This window comes from Maylandia zebra, linkage group LG23 (genome assembly GCF_041146795.1).
Source record: "Maylandia zebra isolate NMK-2024a linkage group LG23, Mzebra_GT3a, whole genome shotgun sequence".
In the NCBI taxonomy this organism is placed as follows: domain Eukaryota; kingdom Metazoa; phylum Chordata; class Actinopteri; order Cichliformes; family Cichlidae; genus Maylandia; species Maylandia zebra.
In genome coordinates, this window is record NC_135188.1 from 46,904,546 (window position 1) to 46,929,413 (window position 24,868).

At 40.8% G+C, this 24,868-nt stretch overlaps 2 protein-coding genes across 2 annotated transcripts; both read left to right on the forward strand.

Moving 5' to 3' along the window:
* Positions 1 to 1,733: 1,733 nt before the first annotated feature.
* aamp (angio-associated, migratory cell protein) lies at positions 1,734 to 9,497 on the forward strand. The gene is made up of 11 exons (XM_004575190.5): positions 1,734 to 2,055; positions 2,159 to 2,302; positions 2,405 to 2,524; positions 3,305 to 3,444; positions 3,513 to 3,657; positions 3,870 to 3,953; positions 6,184 to 6,299; positions 6,388 to 6,482; positions 6,571 to 6,661; positions 7,004 to 7,158; positions 8,917 to 9,497. The coding sequence occupies exons 1-11, from the start codon at positions 1,965 to 1,967 to the stop codon at positions 8,990 to 8,992; spliced, it is 1,257 nt and encodes a 418-aa protein (XP_004575247.1). The 5' UTR covers positions 1,734 to 1,964; the 3' UTR covers positions 8,993 to 9,497.
* Positions 9,498 to 17,187: 7,690 nt separating this feature from the next.
* LOC101464223 (G-protein coupled bile acid receptor 1) lies at positions 17,188 to 21,303 on the forward strand. Its single transcript, XM_004575188.3, has 2 exons — positions 17,188 to 17,419; positions 19,060 to 21,303. The coding sequence occupies exon 2, from the start codon at positions 19,390 to 19,392 to the stop codon at positions 20,413 to 20,415; it is 1,026 nt and encodes a 341-aa protein (XP_004575245.1). The 5' UTR covers positions 17,188 to 17,419; positions 19,060 to 19,389; the 3' UTR covers positions 20,416 to 21,303.
* The last annotated feature ends 3,565 nt before the right edge of the window (positions 21,304 to 24,868 follow it).

Sequence of the window (24,868 nt, forward strand, 5' to 3'; positions counted from 1 at the left end):
CCAGACTGTCCTGTAAGTATAAAATAGAAAGTTTTAGTAATTTATAGTCCTAATATAAAACTGTGCTATCACGACAATAACAATAACATCACAAATTAATTTTCCGGCAAATCAAAATCTTGCTTCACCTCCTGAACCTGTAATAACAGGTGCATGAATTAGAGTTTTGTGACCCTGCATTAAGCGTTTCACTAGAAGGCAAACTGAGGTCTAATCATGCAGGGAAATAAGTGAAAGGACAATGGGCTGATTATACAGCTACAATGAGGAACACGCCACTGCGATGTTTTATGACACCAAAGATTGTCCTTACAAGGATGTTTGACTTTGATGTTTCTTACAGAAAAATTCTAAAATGTGTAAAATACGAAATGTGCCGCTGATGAAAATTAAGAATGGGAATTAGTTGTGCTACAACAGGATCACAATATTTAGTGTCTATCATGATAAAGTTATTTTGTGATACTCTATACATTATAAGACAGCAGCATCATCTGTGTGACAGGGAAAATTACACTTGTAGAATAGCAAAAAAGAGAAAGAATGTATTAAGTTGCTGCATTGTGATATTAAAGTGTGCTTATTTTATCATCATAACAGTTTTAATATTGGATTTTACTTAATATGGTGTCAGTGCAATTAATCAATCCTCTGAATCACTTTTCATTTTATTTTATTTTTTTCTACTATAAGTCAGTTCACTTTACTTTCTTTCCCCAAAAGGAGTCATGAAGTTCTAATTCTATTTAGGCAAACTGGTAATATTTGGCATATCAGTAATAAGGACACAACTGAGCAGCTAATAAAATAAATGAATAAACAGATTCACAGACAAGCGTAATTTAGAAAACAGTAAATAGTTATTTCTGAGGATTTAGGCTGATTAATTTGTTTTACGTACGCAAATATCTTTTTTTTGGTCTGTTTGTATAGAGACTTTAAATTTGGGATTATCTAGTTTTAACATAAACCACGTAATACTCTGAATGCAGTGTACGTTAGTTAGTTAAACATATAACAGGTAACTGCTGTGTTTCATTAGCACATTTTAACTGTTTGTTTATACACTCTAGCCTGTGCTTGTTACCCATCTATTTGTATGTATTTTTAAATAGAGATTTGATTTTAATATGACTAGAATATACTTGGATAGTAAAACAACATTTCTCACATAGTTAGTATTATTGTCAAATATTGGTCATATTTTTTTCTTTGAAACTGACGAATCATGAGTAGTCCTTCAAATGTGGTTCAAATTATTATAAGACCTAAGAATGATTGCGTTGTATTACAGCTACTACTTACACTGATGCGACTACCACTAGAGATATTTTAAATAAAATCCTTCTGAGAATTTTAAAACAGTAAACTAGGTAGAGATACGAAATTAACTGACCTAATTTTGGATCTACAGACGTTTTAATCATTTATTTTCCAAAAAACTTCTATTAATACAGTGTGTTGTGTCCCCATGACCATTAAAATGATTTTATTTTATCATTTCATCCATAGAAAATTAAGTAAAAACTAAACTTAACTTAATATAACTGTACAAATAAGTGTTCTCAGACAAGATGCCCACGGGGACTTTACTATACAATTACTTGTATTAAATTATTAATTTTAATTTTGCTAATCCTGTCGGTCAGCCAATATTTTCCCGCCACGTTGTGTAACTTTGCCAATGGCGCCATCTTGCGGATTACATCGTGAATGACGCTTTATGCGAGCGACTCCCCTACGTCATAAGTATGCGCCAGTCTCTCTAATCTCGACAACGTGAAGAAAACATGGGAGTCAGTTTTCCTTCTGACAGGTAGTTTCTTCTTTCTGAGGTCCTCGCGTCACTTAAACCGACGTTAGAGAGTCAGAGTGTCATTTTGAAGCTTACTGGGAGCCGCAGAGCGCGAGGCCGTTCAAAAGTCACGTGAACCGAGCTTTTTTGCGGCTGTTTTGCTAGCAGCATGGACAACTCCGAGGAAAGTGCCATTGAGCTCCACGGAGATGAGGAAATTATTGAAGTCATCGACCTGAACGACACGGAGCCTGGCCCAGGTGGGTCTCGGCAGCACCTGTCCCGTCTCCTCTCCCGTGACAGGCGGGACAAGAGCAGATATAGATCAGGTGACCGTCGTGTGCTGTGCTTTTTCTCTCGTAGATGATTTGGCTGATGACTTGGAGGACGTCGACTTCGATGACGCTGGAAACGCAGGTGATGACAATGACGGCTGGGAGACTGAGGACGAGATGGAGGCTGAGGCAGAGCAGGACGACAGCGATCTCACCTTCAACAAACACACCGGTGAAAACCTCCCTCGTGTCTCTGCTGCTGCTCTCTGATTGCTCCTGGCTGCTTAAGGTTTAAAAAGGTCTGACCCTTTTTCTTTCTTTCTTTTCTGTCCAGGCTCGGTGTTCTGTGTGAGTTTGGACCCAGCGACCAACAGCTTGGCTGTGAGCGGAGGGGAGGATGATAAGGCCTATGTTTGGAGGGTGAGCGATGGGGAAGTTCTGCTGGAGTGCACAGGTGAGTGTAGAGCTCAGAGGGTTGGATGATTTAGGGAAATCACTGTAGTGAGCTGGAACTAAAGACAAAGGCGTTTGTTTATGCAGGGGGTAGATTGGGGGTGATCACATAAAGCTTTCTACCATGGCAATTAAAACATAAGCACCAGCACAGCATGGTTAAAATCACAAAATGTTTAGTTACAGTGTGGTTTGGCTTCATTTGTGGACGCAGGTGAGGAGCAAACATGGGAGTCTTTACAAAAACTCTTCCTGCTTTTCCAGACTTAAACACAATCCTGGTATTCTCAGATAAAGCAAAAACAAAAGAAAATGACAAAAAACAGGGTAATTAGCATTTCCAATTACTCTGGGAAATAGGCATCTGCAGATGCCAACAAGGGTTGCATCAATTTGGGGCTGGCTGTGGCTCAGAAGGGTGAACAGGTTCTGGTCCAAGCTGCCTTGGTCAAGATACTGAACCCAAAGCTGCTGCTGGTGCATCCATCAGAGTGTGAGTGAAAGAAAATCCTCAAAGGCACAGACTGAAGCTCTGTATGAATGTGTGAGAATGGCTCAATGTGGCTTTGTGTGCTCTTCTAAAGTAGAAACGCACTAGTGCATTTATTTGCATAGCGTGAGCGCTGTGTTGACATCAACCATGTGTGAAATGTGTCCACGCAAGCATTTTCAGATTGTTTACATAAAGATGTGGACACACTGTGATGTCCCAGATGGGCAGGACAATGGCCAAAACAGGAAAAAAAAATCATCATGCTCTTTGCCCTCTGTGCCTACACAGGTCACAAGGACTCAGTGACGTGTGCCATGTTCAGCCATGACTCCTCCCTGGTGGCATCCGGAGACATGAGCGGCTTGATTAAAGTCTGGAAAGTAGAAACTAAAGAGGAGATCTGGTCCTTTGAAGTGGGAGATCTGGAGGTAAGAGTGTGTGCGTGTGTGTGTCTGTGTGTGCGTGTGTGTGTAATAGCTGTTGCTTTCTATCTCAGTGGCTGGAGTGGCATCCCTGTGCTCCAGTGCTGCTAGCGGGAACGAATGATGGCAACGTGTGGATGTGGAAGATCCCCGCAGGAGACTGTAAAACCTTCCAGAGTTCGGCCTGTCAGGCCACCAGCGGCAAAGTCCTCCCCGATGGTGAGAGATGGGATACAAAAAGTCACCCCACACAGTACCCCCAAAAACCTGCCCACTTTTAACCACAGTTAGAAAACTCTTGCCGTTATTTTGTATGCTATAATTTTATGGATGTGGTTTTAAATGGATGAAACTGTCATTTTGTGCACTGTTTTACCTTTAATGCCCCTCAGTCCTCAAAAGTCTTGTAATTTATATATTTTCTCCTCCAGGTAAACGAGCTGTGGTGGGTTATGAGGATGGAACAGTACGCGTGTGGGACTTGAAGCAGGGAAATGCTATCCACGTCATTAAAGGTGGGTCTCACACATGCTTTCTTTTTATTATTAAGGTGATTTGTGAGTTTAATAAATCAGAAAACATATTAAGTTATATCTTGATTATAGGAAATTGATGGCCAGATGACGGAGGTGTGTTTATGAAAGAAGGTGTGTTATTGTTAGGGATGGGTATCGTTTAGGTTTTATCTGATACAGTACCAAACCGGTGCTTAAAGAATGGAGAACACAAACTTTGTCCAAAACCTCTCATGTTTAGCTGTTTCCCTCTTTTTCTTTGGTCATTTTAGCCTTTTTGTCCAGGGTGAAGGGAGTACCTGCCATCAAACAAGAAGACAGCCGCATGTAGCTATGATGATGTTTGCTAGTTCACCTTACATGCATTAATGTAATAACGTGGTTAGCCTACTCAACGTAAATTACACACGAACAACATTAAGCTACTCACGCAGAGAAGAACGGCTGCTGCTGCATCATCATCATCATCATTCCTGCTACACTGGCAGGGCTAGGGGCCAGGACTCTCCTCTTCGGGTTTTTGGGGATGTTGCTAACTCCGGGTCCAATAACAGGCACCACACCCGCAGTAGATGTGCTCGGTGTGAGGTCTCGCAGCAAGCTATCAAATACGGCGCATTTCTCGGCTTTTAAAACAACGCTATGCGTCGCCAGGTGCTTCATCAGATTCGAGGTGTTACCTCCTTTGACAGTATCACAGTATCAGCTTAAAGCACTTGTTGCTGCTGAGTTTGCATCTTTTGCTGTGAAGTACAGCCAGACTTTTGACCGCTTCGCCTTGGGCATTTTAATCTGTAGCTCTGCTCTAAAAGAACGTACGTACCTGGGCCCGCCTACTACGCTCGCAAAGGTAAAACGATTGGCTAGAATCCAAAGTGTATGACATCTCAGGAAAAAAAAGCACCGAAATGTGCGCTGCTTTTCGGTCTGGTTACTACCGTTTATGTCAGAATCGGTACCCATCCCTAGTTATTGTGCATGTCATGTGCTGTTATGACTCCAGGGGAAGATGCAGCTGGCTTTAGTTTAATAGTGTAGATTCTGGATGAAAGGAGTCTCGGTGCTCTTTCCCACATTAAAGTTACATATAAACAGATGAAAAGCAATAAAAGTAGCAGAGCATATTACAGATTTGTTGAGTTATGGCTCAATAAAAAGAAACAGAAAAACTAAGGTCTTCTGTAAATAAATTTGTAGCTCGTATTTGGAGAAAGTTGTTTAACATGTGTAAACAGTTGTAAACAACGAGGATGAGCAGCAGCAGTAAATGTTGATCATAATTCTTGGTTTAAAACAACAGTACTGTGTGAAAGTCTTTTGTCTTCTTTCAAGCAGCCACACTTTCTTGTCATTTGTCTTGAGCAATAGTTTTTCTTTGGACATTTTTTTTCCTCACTCATTTTCAGTCCAGTCTTTGTCCCTGTCAAGAAGAATTTTTCCAAGCCCCTCATCACCGAATGATTCAAACATTAACAAAAACACAGCTCACGCAAGGGATGAACCAGTTCTACACGTCCTTTATCTTTAGTCACTTTGTTACTAGCAGTGTCTCACAGAAAGGCATCAGTTGTTTTATATCTGTGCCAAAGATGATAAAGCTGGAGACAAACATAAAATAGTAGTTTTTGCGCCAACAAGGCAATTCCCAAAGAGCTATTAGGCGACTGTTTGGTACATCTCAGCATGGTGTGCAGTGTGTCCTATAAATTTAAGAAAACTTGCCAAGTGGAGGATGGAAGTGGCAGGCCAAAACAATCCTCTACAGCAGACAAGCAGCATGTGGAAGTCAAGAAAGTGAACGTGAGAGAAGTGGCAGGTCTTACAGAGTGAGGCATCCAAAAGGACATCAGGCCAAAGATACAACAGTGAGTGTCTGCAGCCGTCTGTAAGACACGGTAGAGGCCGTCTCATGGTTTGGGCTGCATTTGCTTTTCTATCTTGAAAGCCTCTTTTTGCCAAGAACTTCATTTTCCAGCACGGCAGTGATCCAAACATGGCAGTGCAGTAAAACCATACCTGTGTAGAAAAACATAGTGGAATACTATCAGTCATGGATTGGCCTCCCCAGAGCCTGGACATCAACAGTGTTGAAGCAGAGTGGCATCATGTTGACACAGAACAGATTGTTTTTACCGGTTTCGTTTTTCTTCTAGCAGAATATACAGAAGTGAGCGGTGCTTCAAGACGTTTACTGAGATGCATGTAGTTTATGCTGTTTGTCTCCTAACAGGTCAGGATGGACACCAGGGGGCGCTAACCTGCCTGGCTTGCAATAAGGACGGCTCTCTGATGCTGACAGGTTCAGTGGACGGCTGTGCAAAGCTCATCAACATCACCACGGGAAAGGTGGGTGCCACAGCCAACCAATACCAAGCAGGCAGGAAGTGTAGTGAAGCAGGTGCTTCCTGTGTCTGACCTACGTGTCTGTGTGAAGGTGGTCGGCGCGTTCTCTGTGGAGGGAGGCAAAGGAAAAGGCTCCAAAGATGAAGAGGAATCGAACTCTGTGGAATCTGTGGGATTCTGCAACATGTGAGTGGGCTGCACACTCGCAGTAATACAGAAGCATATCAGAGCCTCAGCTCCTCCTCAACAGTTTCACCTTTGTCGCCCTTTCCAGCCTGCCGCTCATCGCTGTCGCGTACTTGGACGGGACTCTGGCCATATATGATCTCTCCACGCAAGCCCTGAGGCACAGATGCCGTCACGAGGTGAGAAGCGGCAGACAGCGGCACAGTTTGTGCACGTTTAGTCTGGTCCCGCCTGTGTTCATACTGGTCTATGCTCTGTGTATTGTGGGGAGGCTTTGCAGTCATATCAGAAACCCTCCCAGGGTTAGGGAGGTTTGTTTGAAGGGATGTTGCTTGTGTGCAGATAATGTGACAGAGAACATTCAGTAAGGAAGTCGTTCTTTGACAGTTTACCGAAAAAGGAGCTAAAAACATCAACTCTCTTTCCTCCAGCCTGTAATAAGCATTTACTCTTTATGTTGCTTTAAAACTGGTGTTGGTGTCGCCTTTGCCTGTTTTTCATCGCGCTTTGTGTTCCTCCAGGCTGGCATCGTTCACCTGCAGTGGGAACAGTCTTCTTCTGTGGTGTCCACCTGCAGTTTAGACGGCGCGCTGCGCTTATGGGACGCTCGTTCAGGCAACATGGTGGCTGAGTACAAGGGCCACACCGCAGAGATCCTGGACTTCACCATGAACAGGTATGATTCCACAGCACACTGCCAGGACTGTGTGCCCTGCTCAAGGGCACTTAAGTGCATTAGAAATTAGGGATGTGCAGAAGTAGTCTTTCACTGGGAGGCACCAGCAAAGCTAGTTATTCTAATTTTGTGAATGCAGAACACAATTTCTGGCTGTGAGAAAGTCTTTCTCCTTCCTGATTTAGTTTTATTCTTTTCTCTTTTTTGCATATTTGTCACACTTGCATGTTTCAGATCATTAAAAATGTTGTTTATGAGTCAAAAATAACTCTGACAAAGTGCAGTAGGCTAAAATATCTCAAAGAAAAGCTACAATCCAGAGAAACAGCTGAGAAACAGCTGAGAAACAAAGTAATTTACCTCTCAGTCTGGAAAGGGTCTTACATTTCTAAGGCTTTGAGGCTCCACTGAAACACAACAAATGGAGAAAGCCTGGAACAGCAGTGAACCTTCCCAGGAAAGGCCGACCTGCCAAAGCTACTCCAAGAGCACATCAACGACTCAACCACGAGGTCACAGAAGAGCCCAGAACAACATCTAAAGAACTGCAGGCCTCACTTGTCACGATTGAGGTCAGTTCATGATTAAACAACAAGAAGAAGACTGGATAAAAATGGCTGCTTCACTGGTTTAGGACGACTTGCCGTAATTGATGCAACCATGAATTCTGCTCTCTACCAGAAAATCCTGAAGGATGAACTGGGCCAGTAGGTCATGCTCTGAAGCTCAAGTTTACTGAAGGATCGTTGTTGCACTCATGTTACGCAGCAGAACAATGTGAAGCACAGCAGCTCGTCTGCATCTGAATGGCTCAACGAAAAAGCCAGAATGAAGGTTTTGGAGTGGAATCGAAGTCTGGACTTAAATCAGATGCTTTGGCATGACCTTAACCGTTCGTGCTCGTAAACCCTGTAACTCAGCAACTCGGCAAAGACCTGGATGTCCAACAGTAATGGGTGATCACAGAATCATTTCCATGGTGGAAAGAAACCTCTTCACAACAGCCCACCAAGTGAACAACTCTCCAGGAGGCAGGCGTATCCAAGTCTACTGTAAAGAGAGAAGACTGCATGAAAGTAAATACACTGCAAGGTGCAACAGCTCATGATGCAAGAATAGAAGGCCTAGATTTGACTCCCCTATAAAGGCCAGCACAGTTTGGGAAAACCAAGAAAAGCTCTACCAGAATGATGGCAGAAAAAAAGTATGGAGAAGGTGTGGAACAGCTCATGATCCAAAGCACACCACATCATCTGTAAAACACGGCGCTGGGAATTTCCCACCCTCCCACTGCATGCTGATGTTTTTGATGCTGCTCTCCACTCTGGCTCTCCCTGTGGAAATCCAGAGGTGAAAAGAGCAGCAGTAAGACCCCACAGCGCACAGCTGACGTCATTGATGGCAGATTGTACTCAGCAGGAGGAGCAGATGAGGTGGTTTGTAAAGCTACTTGAAGATGCATATCAAATTACATCACAAGTCCCCCCCAGTATGAGGTTTTGCAGTTAAAAGCACTGAGATCAGCTCCAGCTCCAGGATTACACATGAGTGTGAGTTTGAGCTGCTTGTTCCCGTGGTGACGAATAACTCGATGAACAAATGGCTGACGTTGCAACACAAAACTTTGTTAAATCACTGAACTATTTATAATAAAAATCCATGTGAACTCAGCCAACTGTGCGCAGGGTTCAAGTAAATATTTACTCTTTGTTTCCACTGTCTCTTAATCACATCCTGGCTGTCCTCGTGTCTCCGCAGGGAAGCCACTCTTGCTGTAACCGCTTCAGGAGACAACCAGGTGAAAGTCTTCTGCCTCCAAAGACCCGATCGGTAAAAGCCGAGACAAAAGACAAATCAAAGAGAAGAGAGAATATTTTAGGAGATGAGACTTTGTTCCCGTTCACTTTTATCCTCAGGATGTTAAAATGCTCTCGTGTGCTCCTGAATGATTCTAATCTGGTTTTTGTTGTAGGACCGTAGCAACCAAAAGATTATTGTTACTTTTTTGTTCTTTTGTCCTCATAGCACTTGATGTTTGCTTCATGGGCAGATGTTTAAGCCTCTTCAAGTAACTCTGAGATTCTTTAAAACACAATGTTTCTCACTATTTTTGTCCCAGAACACTTGTCAGTGATAAAGTCAAAGCGTTGATGCATCATAGTGTCCTGCCTCTGACATCCGCTGTTATGTTCTGTCCTCCAAATGAATTTAGAGATCAAACGATACAGAAAAGAGGATGATGTGTGTGGTCTCAGCTCTCAAACACAGATTTTTTTTTTTCTTTAATGTAAACTGAACTGTAAATACAAAAAATAAATAATATACTTTCTTCTTGGTAACACTTAGAACTTGTTTCTTGTGTTTGCTCCAAACTTAGTTCAAGTTTCTTACATTTATCAGTGATGACGAGCTGCATGATGAAGCATGAGGTCATTTTGATGGGAAAGCCTGCAACTTACTGGAACTTCTTTTAGTTCAAGTGGTCTCTAGTTGGTTCAGTTTCATCTTACATCTGTTTTATCTCGAAATCAGATTTTAAAAAGAGGAGGATGTGAGTCAGTCTGAACAAGTCACAGCGCCCAGTGAAAGCAGATTTTCCCCAAACTGCAGCTTAGATTTAAAATAAAAGCAGGAAACTTGACTTTGAAAAGCCAAAATAATTAATTTGTTTGAGGTTTAAAAACAGATTGGATAAAGAAGTTTAATGTCACCTAGGAGCCTTAAAGCCTTCTGTCTGCAATGTCCGCAATTCATTTTGTAAATAAACGCAACTTTAACATTAACCATGTCTATTGAACACTAATCTACTACTGTGCAAAAGTCTCGATGAACAGCGCTGTATCTGAAAGTCATGACCTCAAGAAATGGGAAAAGAATCCAGCAAAGACCTGAAAGATGCATGAGGACCTTCAGCTCATGCATCTGCTGTTCACCAAAGCCTCATCAGCAATGGTCTCAGTGGAAGAGTGGCTGTCAAGAAGCCATCCTTAATGAAGGGAAACGGGAAGAAAAGACTGAGGTGTCCGTGGTGGAGTCGTGAATCCAAAGTTTACAGTTTTGGTTCAAATGGTGAACAAAGGTCAGGAGAGCAGGACAACAGTGAGTGTCTATAGCTGTGTGTAGGACACGGTGGAGGCTCCGTCATGGCTTGGGGCTGCACTTCAGCCAGTGGTGTTGGAGATCTTGTGAAAACTGATGAAATTATGAAGAAAAGTAATGTCAGATATTGATCAATCATACGATACCATCTGGAAGGTATCTTTTTTTATGGTGAGTATGGATACATGCTCCTCTAAGATCCATAAAATGACGTGGTGTGCCTCAAGGGTCGGTTCTAGGCCCTGTACTTTTTAATTTGTATATGTTGCCTCTCGGCAGTGTCATCAGGAGGCATGGAGTGAACTTCCACAGTTACGCTGATGATACTCAGCTGTACATCTCCGTGTCTCCTGATGACACCAGACCAATGGATGCCCTTTTTAACTGTATCTTAGATATACGATCTTGGATGGCAGAAAACTTTTTACAGCTTAACCAGGACAAAACTGAAGTTTTAATCATCGGTCCTGAGGCTCAGAGAGAGAAACTCTTGTCTAAATTACAGGCATTTTCACTATGTCCTTCGCTACAAGTGAAAAACCTGGGTGTTATTTTTGACTCTGAGCTTGGTTTTATCCCACATGTTAAACATGTAACCAAAATTGGATTTTATCATCTAAAAAATATAGCCAGAGTCCGCCCTATTCTCTCTCGGGCCAACACAGAGATGCTGATGCATGCTTTTATTACCAGTCGCATTGATTACTGTAATGTCCTGCTCTCTGGTCTTCCTAAGAAGAATATTTCAACTTTACAACTCTTGCAAAACTCGGCAGCTCGTGTGCTGACGAAGACCAGAGGGCGGGCCCACATTACACCGGTTTTAGAATCGCTGCACTGGCTCCCCGTGTGTTTCAGGATCGATTTTAAAGTTCTTTTATTGGTTTTTAAATGTCTTAATGGTCTTGGGCCTTCTTATCTCTCAGATATGCTTTTACCATGCGGACCCTGAGGTCCTCTGGTACTGGCCTTTTGATTGTCCCTAAAGTCAGGACACATACTCACGGAGAGGCAGCGTTTCAGTGGTATGGTCCTCGTCTGTGGAACAGCCTGCCGGAGGAGCTCAGGGCCGCAGAGAACGTACATGTTTTTAAGAACAGGCTCAAGACCCACCTTTTTAATTTAGCTTTTACTTAGCGTTTATTTATTTTATGCTTATTTATTCTATCCTGTTATTCTATTATTCATTTAGGATTTACCTAATATTTTTTGATTTGATTCTTATTCATTTTTTAATCTTCTTACTCCATTTATATTTATATTTATATTGTATCCTGTTCTTATTTATTTTATCATTTTACCCTGTATATATCGTATTGCGTCATATCTCCAGTGTTTCCTCGGAGGGCGCTCTCTGCACCGGGGCTGTTATTGACCGTGGCTGCTGGGTCTCTGGGGTCCTCTCAGCCTGGCTGGGGGGCTCCTTGGCCTCCCTCCTGCTGTGTGCCCAGCCTGGAGGCTGCGGTCTGTGACCGGCTCCCGGTGCAGACGGCTCCCTGTTATAATGTTTCCTCACTTGGCTCATGCGAGCTCAGCCCAATTTTTACTCTTTAAGTGTGTGTGTGTGTGTGTGTGTGTGTGGGTGGGGGTGGGGGGATATATGTGTATTGAGAGTGTGGGGAGTGAGTTGGAGGGTGGGGTGGGCTGCTTTTAACTATGTAAAGCACTTTGTGCTACATTTTTTCTGTATGAAAAGTGCTTTATAAATAAAGATTGTTTGATTGATTTTGTTTTGGTACTGCAACGATCCCAAACACACTGCCAGTACATTAAAAGCATATCTGAATAGATAAAAACACAGTAAGTCAAGGATGGTCCTCCGCAGAGCTTGGACCTCAGTATTATGAGACAGTTTGGGATCATCTTGGCAGCTATTTGCGGTGGAAGACACAGCTGGATGACAACAACTGGCTAAGGTCCAGTGGGACTTTAAGCTGCAGTCAAGACAGACAAGCAGCTGCTGGCCACCATAAAGACATAATGGTGGTTACATTATGTAACACCAGGGGCTGAAGGAAAAACTTGAACAGATGTCGAAGGTCCAAAGGGGTTGCAGTGGTAAGAGAAGTGTCAGCAGTGTTGCATGAAAAAACAAAGAAAAGCTCAGTTTAGTTTATGTGAAAGTTCCTGTAATAATTAAATTTCACAGTGAAACAAGTGGCTGGTTTTCAGGCACTTTAGTAGCCTGAACCATATTTTTCACAATCAGGAAACACATTATTAGCTGACCGGCCTCTCTGTTGCTTCTTAAAATAGAAAGCCAGTTTGACCTTATGTGTTTACATTAGTGTGTGACAGAGGTCTGTTACACACAAAGGTCGTGAGGTTGTACTGCATTGTTGCAGTTAGAAAGTAGGGCTAAAGGACTCTTTTCAATCACGTATTCATGAGAAAAAGATTCAGGAGTGAGCACTGAGAAGACCGACTGGTTACCCAGACGTTAATAACGTATCTTACTGAATCACACTGGTTTTCTTCAGTTCTTCACATTCAGTTGTTCTGTTGTTCCTGCCCTCTGCTCCTCCTCTCCTCTCTCAGCCTTTCTTTAGGATGACGAAAACAAGCGTCAGCCAGTATCCTGTGCACAAGTGGTTCTTCCTTGTACCTCAGTCCTGCAGTGTTGTCTGTATCTGTGGTTGTACATGAATAACTCACCCTGACAGGCAGTCAAACAGTTGCACGCATGAACGTTTGTGCATTGTGGTACATTGTTTTGGCAGATATGATATTGGGATTTAAACCAATGGAAAAGTGCTTTCATTCTCTTTTATATTCAGGTTATAAAGTATGCAGTACAAACTGACCAGCAGATCATTTGTCACAACAGTGTATTTGGCCTTACAGGTGCAGGAGGCCAAATACAAAGGCTGGATGGATTTCCACCTTTAGACCTTGATGGGGCCACAGTTTGATATATTAAATTGCAGCTGGTATTCTGTGAGAAGTGCTGTGCTGACAACAGATGCTGAACAAATCGGCCGAGCAGAGAAAGGCAGGTGCTAATGCCAAGGTAAACATAAGTGGAGGAACAGGAGGCAAGTGACAAATCCATTAACAATACCACCTCACAAAGGCAGAGAGCAGTAACCACAGAAACAATCAGGGCCAGAAGAAGCTTCAGGAATCAGTTTATACAGGAGCTACATAACCTCAATGATTGTTTCTTCTTTTTACTAAGAAAGGTTAAAAGTTGGCATATAAAACTTTGTAGTTCTCAATTATGAGGGTAAGGGATGTGAAAGAAATCTAAAGCTACATCATTTTTTTAGATCTACATGTAGCATTAAAATAAAAGTTATTAGAGCTCCACCCAATGTTTTTGTTACAGCTCCCCTAAATTAACAATATTGGTAATGCGTGCTGCACAATATCGTTTATTATTCAGTATCTACTGATATCTACTGCTAGCTAGTTTATTGTGATGGTGCCGTTTTTTTTTATTATGTTGCTCTTTGTTGTTTGCTTTCTCTTCTGTTTTTTTTCTCCATACAGGTGACCCAGGTGTTTTTTTTTTTTTGTTTTTTTTTCTTTCTTCCCCCCCTTCTCACCGTCTCTTCTCCCCTTTGGTTTTCTTTCTCTCCCTCTCTTTCTTTCATTCTTTCTCCCTGTCCTATCCCACAGTCATGTCTGTCCCGTTTGTAGCAACTGAAAATAAAATAAATTCATAATTATAATAAAGGTCAATCAAATGGACCAATATGGAAAGGCCATGATGATCCACTTGGTAAAATAAATCCGCTTGGCATCTTTCTTGGCCTTAAGACAACAATTCTGATGGCTAAAGATCCAAACGGGACACAAAAAAGAGAAAAAAAAGAAAAGAAAAAAAACCCCAATATTGGTAATGAACAAAATCATTTTATCTTTTTGTAATTCACCAGTATACGCAAGCATTTTAATTTAAATGTTACAAGATATCATTCTTGTTGCTATCCATGAATTTTCAAATTTACCGTTTCATAAAAAAGAGGAAAAAATTATAAAGAAAATTATTATCTTTGATTAAGATGCCAAATTACAGTTATTTATTAGATTGGTGAACAGGAAGAATAATTTTAGTTGTGAACGTTATGCATGATTAAACCTGCTCAAATTTGGGTATTAAAATAAATATTCACGTTGTTATTTGACTTATAAGTAACGATGCATGTTTTAGTTTTAAGGTTTTAACAGATTTCTAAAGTATTTATGTAAATTATATACGAATAGGTCATTGATAAATTACGCATATTAAAATATGCAAATTCTTGGTATTCTATGACAGTTCACATACTTACCAAGCAAGGCTAGCTTTTAGCTAAGGTAGAGTAGTTAGCTTTGTTACTTTTATTTTAACAGTATCATTAATATGTAGGTGTTTCATGGTGTAACAAAGTGAGTTTCTATAGTGAAGAATTAAAATTGAGTTAAAAGTATTTTAAACATGAAAGTATTGAATGGTTTAGCCTGACCGTCACTCAGCTAGCTAAAGTGTCGCTGCACATTGTTATTATATCACGATTTACAATTTTGTTTGTTTGTTTGTGTGGTTCAGAGAATTAGACATATTTATGTAATATAATTTATGGTAATCCAAAAATGTATAGTAATTGCATTTTGGGTTTGTAATAGAACTCTTACAAAAAACTGACTCCATAAGAAGCAGAGCTTTTAAAATGTCAATAACATCCCTTTTTTGTATGTTGTTAAAAGAATTCTAAATAAATGTTAAGTGAAAAAAAATGATAGAAAGTGGAAGATGTGAAAAAAAAGTGACAAAACAAACAGAGAAGTTCCACAGAAGCCAGCTGGGCACTATTATCCCGACCACATTACATTCCTCCATTGTATATAATAATAAACCAGTAGATCATTGATTTAATGTTGAGTAGGATCTGGTTTTCCGAGAAATCCAGGATGCACCATCTTCTCATTTGTTATGTGAAGATGTTGTGCTGTCTTGTCCTCTCTGTGTAGTGTCTCTCCAGATGTCCCAGCCTCAGGAACGTTTGTGTTTAAAACCCATTATCTGATTGGAGCTCGTCCATCAATACAACCGTAGGTCTGCACAAAAGTAGAAGGGAAGGAGGACTCTGTGTTTGGCTAATAAAGCAGGTCACTTCTGGCCTTCCATCCACCACTGTGTTTAAATATTGTACATGTGTGACAGCTGTTATGAATTCTGCTGTATACACTATTGTACATATAGGTCACATCATCTTATTTTACCTTTGACCTGCTTACAAGAACTGACGGCACTGCTAGGTACCATGACAGAAACGTGACAAAATGATCTGTTTATGTCGCTTTACAAAAGAAAGGAAACAGAAAGGTAAAGAACACTTGTCTCTTGTTTTTGAGCAGCAATAAAAAAAACTTATATCAAATAAAAATAACTTCAACGTATGGTTCGTTATACTGAAAACAGTAGGAATATAGCTATTTCATACCATTAAAGTTAACACAATTCTCCTGTTGGTCAGTGCATCTGGCTGTTAGGACTGGCTGAAACTATATGTTTTTATTTACAAGGTGAATATGATTTTCACCACTGGCCACTTTGTTAGGTACATTAGTTCTGCTGCTCCTTAATACACATCCTTAATCAGCCAATCACATGGCAGCAAATCGATACATTTAAACATGTAGACATAATCAAGACCACCTGCAAAAGTTTAAACTTAGTGTCAGGAAGAAAGGTGATTTAGATAGCTTAAATGTGACATGGGTTGTTGGTGCCACATGGGCTGTTCTGAATATTTTACAAACTGCTGATATACTGGGATTTCAACACACAATCATCTCTAGCCTGAAAAGAGAAACTATAGAATAGCAACAGTTCTCGTGGGGAAAATGTGTTGCAGACGTCAGAAGTCAAAGGATAATGGTGTGACTGCTTTGAGCCGAAAAGAAGGTAACTCTAACCACTTGCTACAAGCAACGTTTGTAGAAGAGCATCTTTGAATGGACCACATTTCAAATCTTGAAACAGATGGGCTACAACAGCAAACAGTGGACCACACTACTTACCACTCCTGTCAGGTAAATGCAAGAATCTGATGATACAATTATACAATTATACGCAGGCTCGTCAAAATTGGTCGACAGAGGACCAAAAAAACGATCCATGGGCTGATGAGGTTTTGCTGTGACATTCAGATTTGGTAAAAACATCTTCTAAGTATGACTCCATCCAGATAACTGCAGATGTAATGGTGCAGTGATATATTCCCTGCATGCTTGTGACCCATTAGTATCAACTGTGCCACAGCCCACCTGAGTAATACTGATGACCACAGTCTTAATGACTTCCACTGGATAACGTGCCATGTCTCAAAGCTCAGATGATCCCAAACTGGTTTCTTCAACATGAAAAAGATTTCAGTATAATCAAATGACCTCCACAATTACCAGATCTCAATCATATAGATAGAGCGTCTTTTTAAAGCACATAAATATTAAATAATAATAATATTAAAAAACAGATTTCTGTTATTCTGCTAACTGCAGGTTATTTAATTAAAGAGTATCACAAAGCACGAAGAGATAATCCAGGTGTATGTCAAAAAATAAAAGTGAGATGTATAAAGTTATACATTGATATATAAAAGAAACTGATTTAATTTCCTTATTTGCTTTAGCTGAAATGGAAAAATGGAGGTGGTTCACATGCCATGCCGGCTGATAGTAACCTGGAATGTTCTTATCTTTTTAAGGTTGCAGTGATAACAGTGTTATCCTCTTTCATTCATGAACAGTGGAGCAAAATATCTGGGCTGATTAATGTAAGGGCCAACAAAAAATTGAATTAGTTGGTCAACGGTTAGTGGGCTCTGGGGCCTCATCCTCAGCAGCTCCGCCTCAGGAAAAGACACTTTTAGCATAACTGCCGCCTCCTCCTTTTAGAGGGCACTTCCCCTTTAAAGTATCAGAGAGGAAGCCACACACTTGGCTGCTCACTCTGCCTCTTTTTTAGTTTGTGGTTAGGTTTTGCAAAGGCTGCTGGGGTCAGGTTCACTGAAGAGATCTTAAAGGGTAAAGAAAGTAGTTTATGGTGGATCTCGTTAGTGTTTATAGCTGCTGGGGATGATACGAAGGAGAAATAATAAGTTACCAGAAGAAGAGAGTGGACTTTTAAATTCTCCTCACAAACATACGTGACTGGACTATTCATCACAAAAAGGTAAAGGCTTTATTGATGCTTTTGTTTTTGTTGTTTCAGAAACATATTTTATGCACTGACATGTTATTTGCTGACAGTGCTGCTCTGATGTGATCTAATATTTTTCTCCATTAAAAATCTACAGTTTAAAACAACACAGTTTTATTTTGTGCATGACTGGCTTTGCTCCCGAGCACTTTTTAAAGCTCTGGAAAATGACTTGAAAAATAATTTCAAGAAGCCCTCAAAGCTTCTCAGAAAGCAACACATTAAGGCGATGTTGTTAAAAAAAATCAATGTGTTTTTGTGTATTCGCCTTTTAAGAGCTTTTAAAGACTGTTTGCTAAGACTGTAACAGGACTTTGATACCATTAAAGTCCCATCACCGAGTTTTTTACATGTATGTGAATGCTGGAAACATTCACGTGTCAGACATAAAGTGCATCACAGTGTAAAAAGTGTTGGACGGTTATAGAAAATGCTCCTGTTTTGAACGGCTATAAAACTTTTATTTTCAAAGGATTTAAACCAGGTGATATAAAACATGCGTGCAGCACATAGGTGTGGTTTATTGTAGGTCACTGTGAGAATCTGCACATTTCCCCCTGACTATAAACTAACTGTGACAGGATATGCATCACTCTGTGAATTATAATACACACAAAAGCTGTTGTAACTGCAGAGTCCCAGCTGATGAATTATTAAATGACATGTGCCTCGTATCCAGCGTTGCAGGCTACAGCTGTCGCCGTTTTTCTTGCTCATTTAACTTGCTGTGAGTGAGGTTTTTTTTGTCGGACTGCCCGTCTAACTCAGCTGCTCACTCATACGAGAGAAAAATGCGATCTCTAGATCTGAATATAAATAGCAAGCGCGCTGAATGTGCACAGCGTGTACTCACGCTAATTTCCTTTTCCACTTTGTCACTTTCTTGTCAACTTCATCTGATTGAAATGTGCTTAGATTTTCATTCAGTCTGTTTTAGCTCTGGAGGCGTTCCGACTTTTCCTTGGTCCTTAAGACCAAATTCCTCATCGGCCCTCCATAGAGGGAATAAATCAATTTCAATTTTACCTCATTATTTGCAGTAGGCCCGAGTTGCCTCTGGAGGTTTGTGGTGACCACGTAGGCTCAAATGACCTGGTTAAAAGCTTGAAATAACTTTTAGGTCTTACTTCAAAAGTTTAAGACACATAGTCTTGCTTTAAGGCACTAAAATTGTGTCCCTGTAAAACAAATGGGAAACTTTTAAATCATTTTTCTTACAATACACTGTTGTGCAAGACTAACAAGGCATGGCTGTTGTTTATTGTTATCATAGGTCAAATTCTGGTTAGTTTTGCTTTTGAACTTATTTTATGTTGTTTCTAGTAGGTCTTACACTTTTTTACAGTTAATCCTTATCTACTCAGTGCTCAGGCATCATTCTCTTCCTGTTCTGAAACCAGAAAAGGAACCAAATTGTTAATAATTGATCTTTATTCACCTGCATTTCTTTCCCTTTTCAAGCCTCCTTATGCTTCTCCACAAATAACAGACGCATGTACTCCAGACATCAGACTTAACTTACATCAGACATGTAACTCTCACGTCTAACCTTTTTTTTTTCAGTTTTTGTGGTCTCCTCTGCTTATACTATCATTGTTTCTCATTCCTTATAGGGTACCTTGACAGGGTGGCTGCAGATGAGAGGAAGTTGAAGGAAGTCACCTACAATCGGTCAATCTGGGAACCGTTAGCTAGTTTGAGTAAACCTCATGGGGCAAACTCTCAGTGTGAATTAAGCTTAAAATGCTAACTTGCTGATATATGATAAGAGGTGGTTTTGACATTGGTCTCCTAGTGGACTGTTTAATTGAAAGCAATCCAGTCCTGCTTACACAAGACTGGTCAGTGATATTCAAACTACGAGCAGCTTATACCGAAAATCTTTTCCCCTGCTGACAGAGTCTGCATATTCATATGCAGATATCTGTTTATAAAGACTAACGATGGACTCTGACGACTCCTATGTTCTGCTCTCTGAAGAGCAACTCATCTACATCATCACCATTCCCCTGTCGACCTCCATCATCCTGGCCAACCTCGTCATCATCTTGGGCATCTCCTGGAACCGCCAACTCCACAACACGCCCAACTACTTCTTCCTCAGCCTGTTAGTAGCCGACTTGTGTACGGGCGTGGCACTGCCGTTCATACCGCTGATGGGTCTAAACAGGCATTTAAGTTTTAGCTCCTGTCTGGTGGCTCACGTGTTCCCAAATTTCCTCTTCTTGGCGTTCCTCTTCAACCTGGTAATGGTTCACTATGAGCGCTACATATGCATTATTGACCCCTTGCATTACAGTAACCTGTGGATGCATCGCAGTTTTCCCTTAACGCTGCTTGTGGTGTGGACTCCGGCACTTTTGTATGCATCTCTACCTGCCTTTGGCTGGAATAACTGGACAGGGTCAGATTTTAACAGTTGCTGCGAAAGTACCCAAAATTTAACGGCATTTTCAAACTGCTTAGCAAATACAACCAGCTGTTGCTCGTACAGGAGGGTGTTCCCCAATGCATTTATCTTCCTGGAGGTGTATGGACTTGTTTTACCTGCTATTCTGGCCATCGCCGCCATGACCGGCCATGTTTTGTGGATCACCCGAGGCCAGCTGAAGGACATATGCCGCCTCCATCGTTCGGTGGAGCGAGGAAGTCAGGCCTCTGACCAGGAGCAGAAGCTGAACCTGCGGTACACGCGCTGCGTGGTAGCAGTGTCGCTGACTTTTCTCGCCTGCTGGGTTCCCTACCTCATTTACATGCATGTCTCCATAGCACTGGTGGTCAGCGACCCCAAGCGGAGTTCTACCACTCACATTGTGCTGTCCTGCACTGGTATCGGAAGCATGGCTGTAGTGCCGATTGTGCTGGGCTTGGCCAACAGGCAATACACAGAACCTGCGTTAAAACTTCTCCAGAAACTCAGAGACAGGTGGAGGCCAAGGACACAGGCATCAGAGGAAGCCACAGTCTGAAATGATACTGGTTTATCTAAATATTTATCAATATATTCTACAGAAAGCTGAAAGAGAAATAAGAAATATGGCTCTACAGCAGAAAACCCCCCCACATCTACTAGAGGGCGATCGTGGCTCAAGAGTTGGGAGTTTGCCTTGCAATTGGAAGGTTGCCGGTTCGAGCTCCGGCTTGGACAGTCCTCAGGCAAGACACTTCACCCGTTGCCTACTGGTGGTGGTCAGAGGGCCAGGTGGCGCCAGTGTCCGGCAGCCTCGCCTCTGTCAGCGCGCCCCAGGGTGGCTGTGGCTACAATGTAGCTGCCATCACCTGTGTGTGAATGTGTGTGTGAATGGGTGGATGACTGGATGTGTAAAGTGCTTTGGGGTCCTTAGGGACGAGTAAAGCGCTATACAAATACAGGCCATTTACCATTTCACGTGGACACTTATTTATCAGTGTTTTATAAAATAAAAGTCCCCTAATGTTCTACCACTATTACTTCTAGGTTTTGAAGTGTCAGTTTCTTAAAGTTTACCATTGTTAGGCATATCCATATTAGCAAAGGTAACTAGAAAGATGAAGACTGGAACCAAATAAGAATAAAGAAGTATAAAAGTGAATAAAGTGCTCAGTTTTGCTATTCTGCAGATTAAGTTCTGGAAGGAATTTTAACCATCTTGAAAACAAAGGACCTAGTCTGTAATAGACATTTTGCAGGACTTTTTTTCTTTTTTTTAAAAGAGAAAACTATCCTCATTTGATAACTTTTCACAGATTTTTCCACTGGTATTTAAATTGACTTATGTTAAATATTACAAATTGAGCTCACAAAGATGAAGAAGGTAACTTTTCACCCAGAAATACATCCGCTTTTTAGTATTTTATGCAGTTTAGAATGACACAGAAGTAAGGCACTACTAATATAAAGACAATGACTCTGTGTTTTTTATAGAAATCTTAGTTTTTGTGCATGTACAAATATGTTCTGCTTATGTAAATGAAACTATAGGTGAACCTCTTACGTTACCTCTTAGAACTTTAGAATAAACATTTCCTCTGAAAGCCTTTTACGTGCATTTTGGACAAACAGTTTTTGGTGTTCTGCTTGGACTTTCTAAATTGGTACAATTCCATTATATTCTTAAAGTATTCTGAATTTTCCTAACCTTAAGCGACTGGTGTCTTTCAGCATTAATAATAAAAAATCGCTAAAAGATGCACATTTTTCCATACAGAAGAAAACATTTTTGAGCGAGATTGTGGTTTGCTAGGTTATCAACTAAGGCTAGCAAATTTGGTAAGTAAGGTGAATCGTAGACTTTACAGGTCCAACACACAGATACATATATTCACTAAAATAAGTGCAACAAATTCACTCACCAAAACTCAAGAACAAACTTCTTGGATGGGGTGTTAGTACAGCAAATTATTTCTCAGATAGTTCCTTTTAAAAATGTTCCAACAGCATTGTGGTTCAGTTTTGTTATTCAAATTAGCTGTAGCCTAGCACACAGCTAGCATGTAGCTGCATGTAGCTGTTTGTCAAAATTGTCTCAACCTTGTAGTTGTCTCTCATGACATAATGAACTTATTGATCAATCATCTGTCAAGTCGTCAGAAACATAGAATTTTCTAACTGGTTGCCAAGTGGTTCTTCAAGATTGCTAGCAATCACTAGGTAAAACTGGTAACAGAGGTAGAGCCATTGAGTAAGCTGTGTCAGAGAGGTTATGGTTAGAATTGTCATGTGATACAAGGAGACTTCGAATAGTTCCAGCTGTGCTTCGCAGCAAATTTAAATCAAGTGACAGGTCGTCGATTTTTACAGCATCTAAATCTCCTAATGTTTTGGTAGACCTACCAATATATTAGGCATGCATTGTATGGCACAAGTTAATTTTATCAGAGTGTACTGACAGCATGGAATTTTACTTTTAAACATCTTACCTTTAAAAAGTATATCCCAATCTTCTGTGCAGCTATATTTTGATGGTACGGCCAGCGTATGTTGCTAACCTCTGGCACTATTGTGAGGCTCCACGGTCCACTGTTGTTGTAAAAAATGGTCCATTGGAGTGAATGGAGATGACGCGACTCTTCCATTCAGGGTGCTGCACCACAAACCTTGTTACTTGTATGCAAAGCCTCACTAACTACTAGCCGAACAGTAGTGAAACTCAAAAAGGTTTAATGAAAACTGGAAACAGTAATCATTTGCTTTCAAAATAAATATTCTGCCTCAGTGCTGGAGCCCACATGAGGTGTAACTTTTACTTGAATGCAAATAGTCTCCATTTCCCATTTGTCTTACTTTTTGCAATTCTACTAGTGCTCGGAGAGTACCTGGCAGGTGCTTTGCAGACAATTCGAATTTCTGGCGACCTATTAGTGACCAAAGTAATTGCAAGAAGGCTTTTGGTGCAGTACTGTATACTTCTTTGTGGCCAATTTCACACAGCAACAGCAAACAACATCTCACACATTTTTTGCATAGTGGCTTTAGCACTTGTCTTCAGATTTATTGCCAACAACCTCCAGACACCACTTGTCAACTGGCCATAAAATATAAATTCTCCCCTAGCAACCGGTGATTGCTTGATGGTCAGGACTAGCCCTAGACACACAGATGGTCAGGATTGTGTGTCTAGGCATATTCACTTGGCCTGACAGTGTCACGTGTCCATAATGCCTGCAAAATCTGATTTTTTTTTTTTTTTCTGCTGGAGCTCTGGAAATTTTAACATGGGAGTCTATGGGGACTGACAGGTTTTTGCCATTGCAATTATTAGTTCTTCCTTATTGGCTCTATTTGTTAGCCCTGGAAAAAAATATAAATGGCTAACTTAAATCCCGTTGGCATGACTCAGAGGAGGATTTAAAATAGAGAATTATCACCATGTTGCAAGTCAAAGACCACCATCTCTTGTTGGTCTCAAGAAATTGCTGGCAACCTTAAAGCTAATTAGACACGACCACTTTGGTACAACTGCTAATGTCAGCTTACTAACACACTGATGTTTATCGAGTATGCTGTTTATTTGAATTGTATTACTACAAACAGTGAGTGCCTGCAGAATATCACAGCTGGGTGTAAATCTTCTCTAACACAATCTAATTGCAGGTTTGTTGAAATGTCCTTGTGTCAGATGTACATTTCATAGCTCATTGTAATGCTCGCTCTGGACATCAAATTGTAGTTTTTTCCATCTGGCACCCCTCCCCCGTAATATTTGCTACTTCCCTCACCAGTATTTATCTATGTACTGGTATGCAAGCTCAAGAGGGGAGATGGGTCCGTAATACAGAAACACACAGGGGAGAGACACGTGGTGAAAATAATAAGAAAAAAATCATTATTACATAAAAATCCACAAAACTACAACATTCTGGTTTCTGTTTTATGAGACAAATCATTGCAAGTAGTGAATCCTTTTAAAAAGGTGGCACGAGAAACATCTGCTGCCTCTAGATCCATCCAGGGGAAACGAGCTTTGTATTTGAGGCTTGATTAAACAGAACACGCGGTGCTTGATTCCCCAGTCAATCAGAATGGGGTTTTAAATGTCTGCAAACAGTATGCGGGTGGAAAAGAGACTCAAATCAAATTAAGTGGAAGGTTGAACTGAACTGACATTTGTAAAGCCAGAGTCGAGGGAAGGTGCCTTGCTAAGCCATGTTCCAATGGATATTCCAGTGGTTATGTAGACTGGAATATCATGTACATACGAATCAGAAAGACAGAGGAGAACCGGGAGGGGAAGGAGGGAACAGGGACTGCTGGGCTCCAGCTAATCTGCTAAAGACTCACTTTTATCTTAATCAGCTGGAGACCTGCTGATATATTCGTCTAACAAATGCACCGGGCTTTAAATGTGTCTAAATCAAGGGTGTCAAACATAAGGCCCGAGGGCCAGAATCAGAATTATCCTGGCAAAGACTTAAATCCAGCCCACTGGTCATCTTTGGAAAATGTAAACAAGGGCACACATTTTGGACTTTTACCTGTATGTTCAGTGTTTTTACAGCTTCTCCTGCTGATAAAGATCTCCTCCATAACCATTCATACTATACCAACGTTACAGATAAACAATAAAACCGAGGTTTCTATAATAGTAATATTTTTTATTCTGATTTATTAAACATGAATTACTCTTCTGTAATTGTAATTGCAGGAGCGCCTGGTTAGTACGCTACCAGAACCTTTTCTGTAAGTTTACACATCTATTTATGTGTACTGATAGATTGTTTTCATTAACTACAGCAGCATTTCTTTATCATGTAGAAAAACCAAGACCTCCTGTTAAAATTGCAATTCTTTTTCTGATATTAAATTAGATTAAATGTGTAGTTAAACATCTTTACACTGCGGGAAAGGGAGTTTTGCTGGTCTGGCCCACTAAAGTGGAAAGTAGGCTGTGTATGATGTAAGATGAGTTTGACATCTCTGGTCTGGAGATTTTATAAATATAA

Coding starts and splice junctions, on each gene's coding strand:
- aamp (XM_004575190.5), top strand. CDS start 1,965: ATGGACAACTCCGAGGAAAGTGCCATTGAGCTCCACGGAGATGAGGAA. Junction 3,445..3,512: donor TTGAAGTGGGAGATCTGGAG/GTAAGAGTGTGT, acceptor TTTCTATCTCAG/TGGCTGGAGTGGCATCCCTG. Junction 6,300..6,387: donor TCAACATCACCACGGGAAAG/GTGGGTGCCACA, acceptor GTCTGTGTGAAG/GTGGTCGGCGCGTTCTCTGT.
- LOC101464223 (XM_004575188.3), top strand. CDS start 19,390: ATGGACTCTGACGACTCCTATGTTCTGCTCTCTGAAGAGCAACTCATC.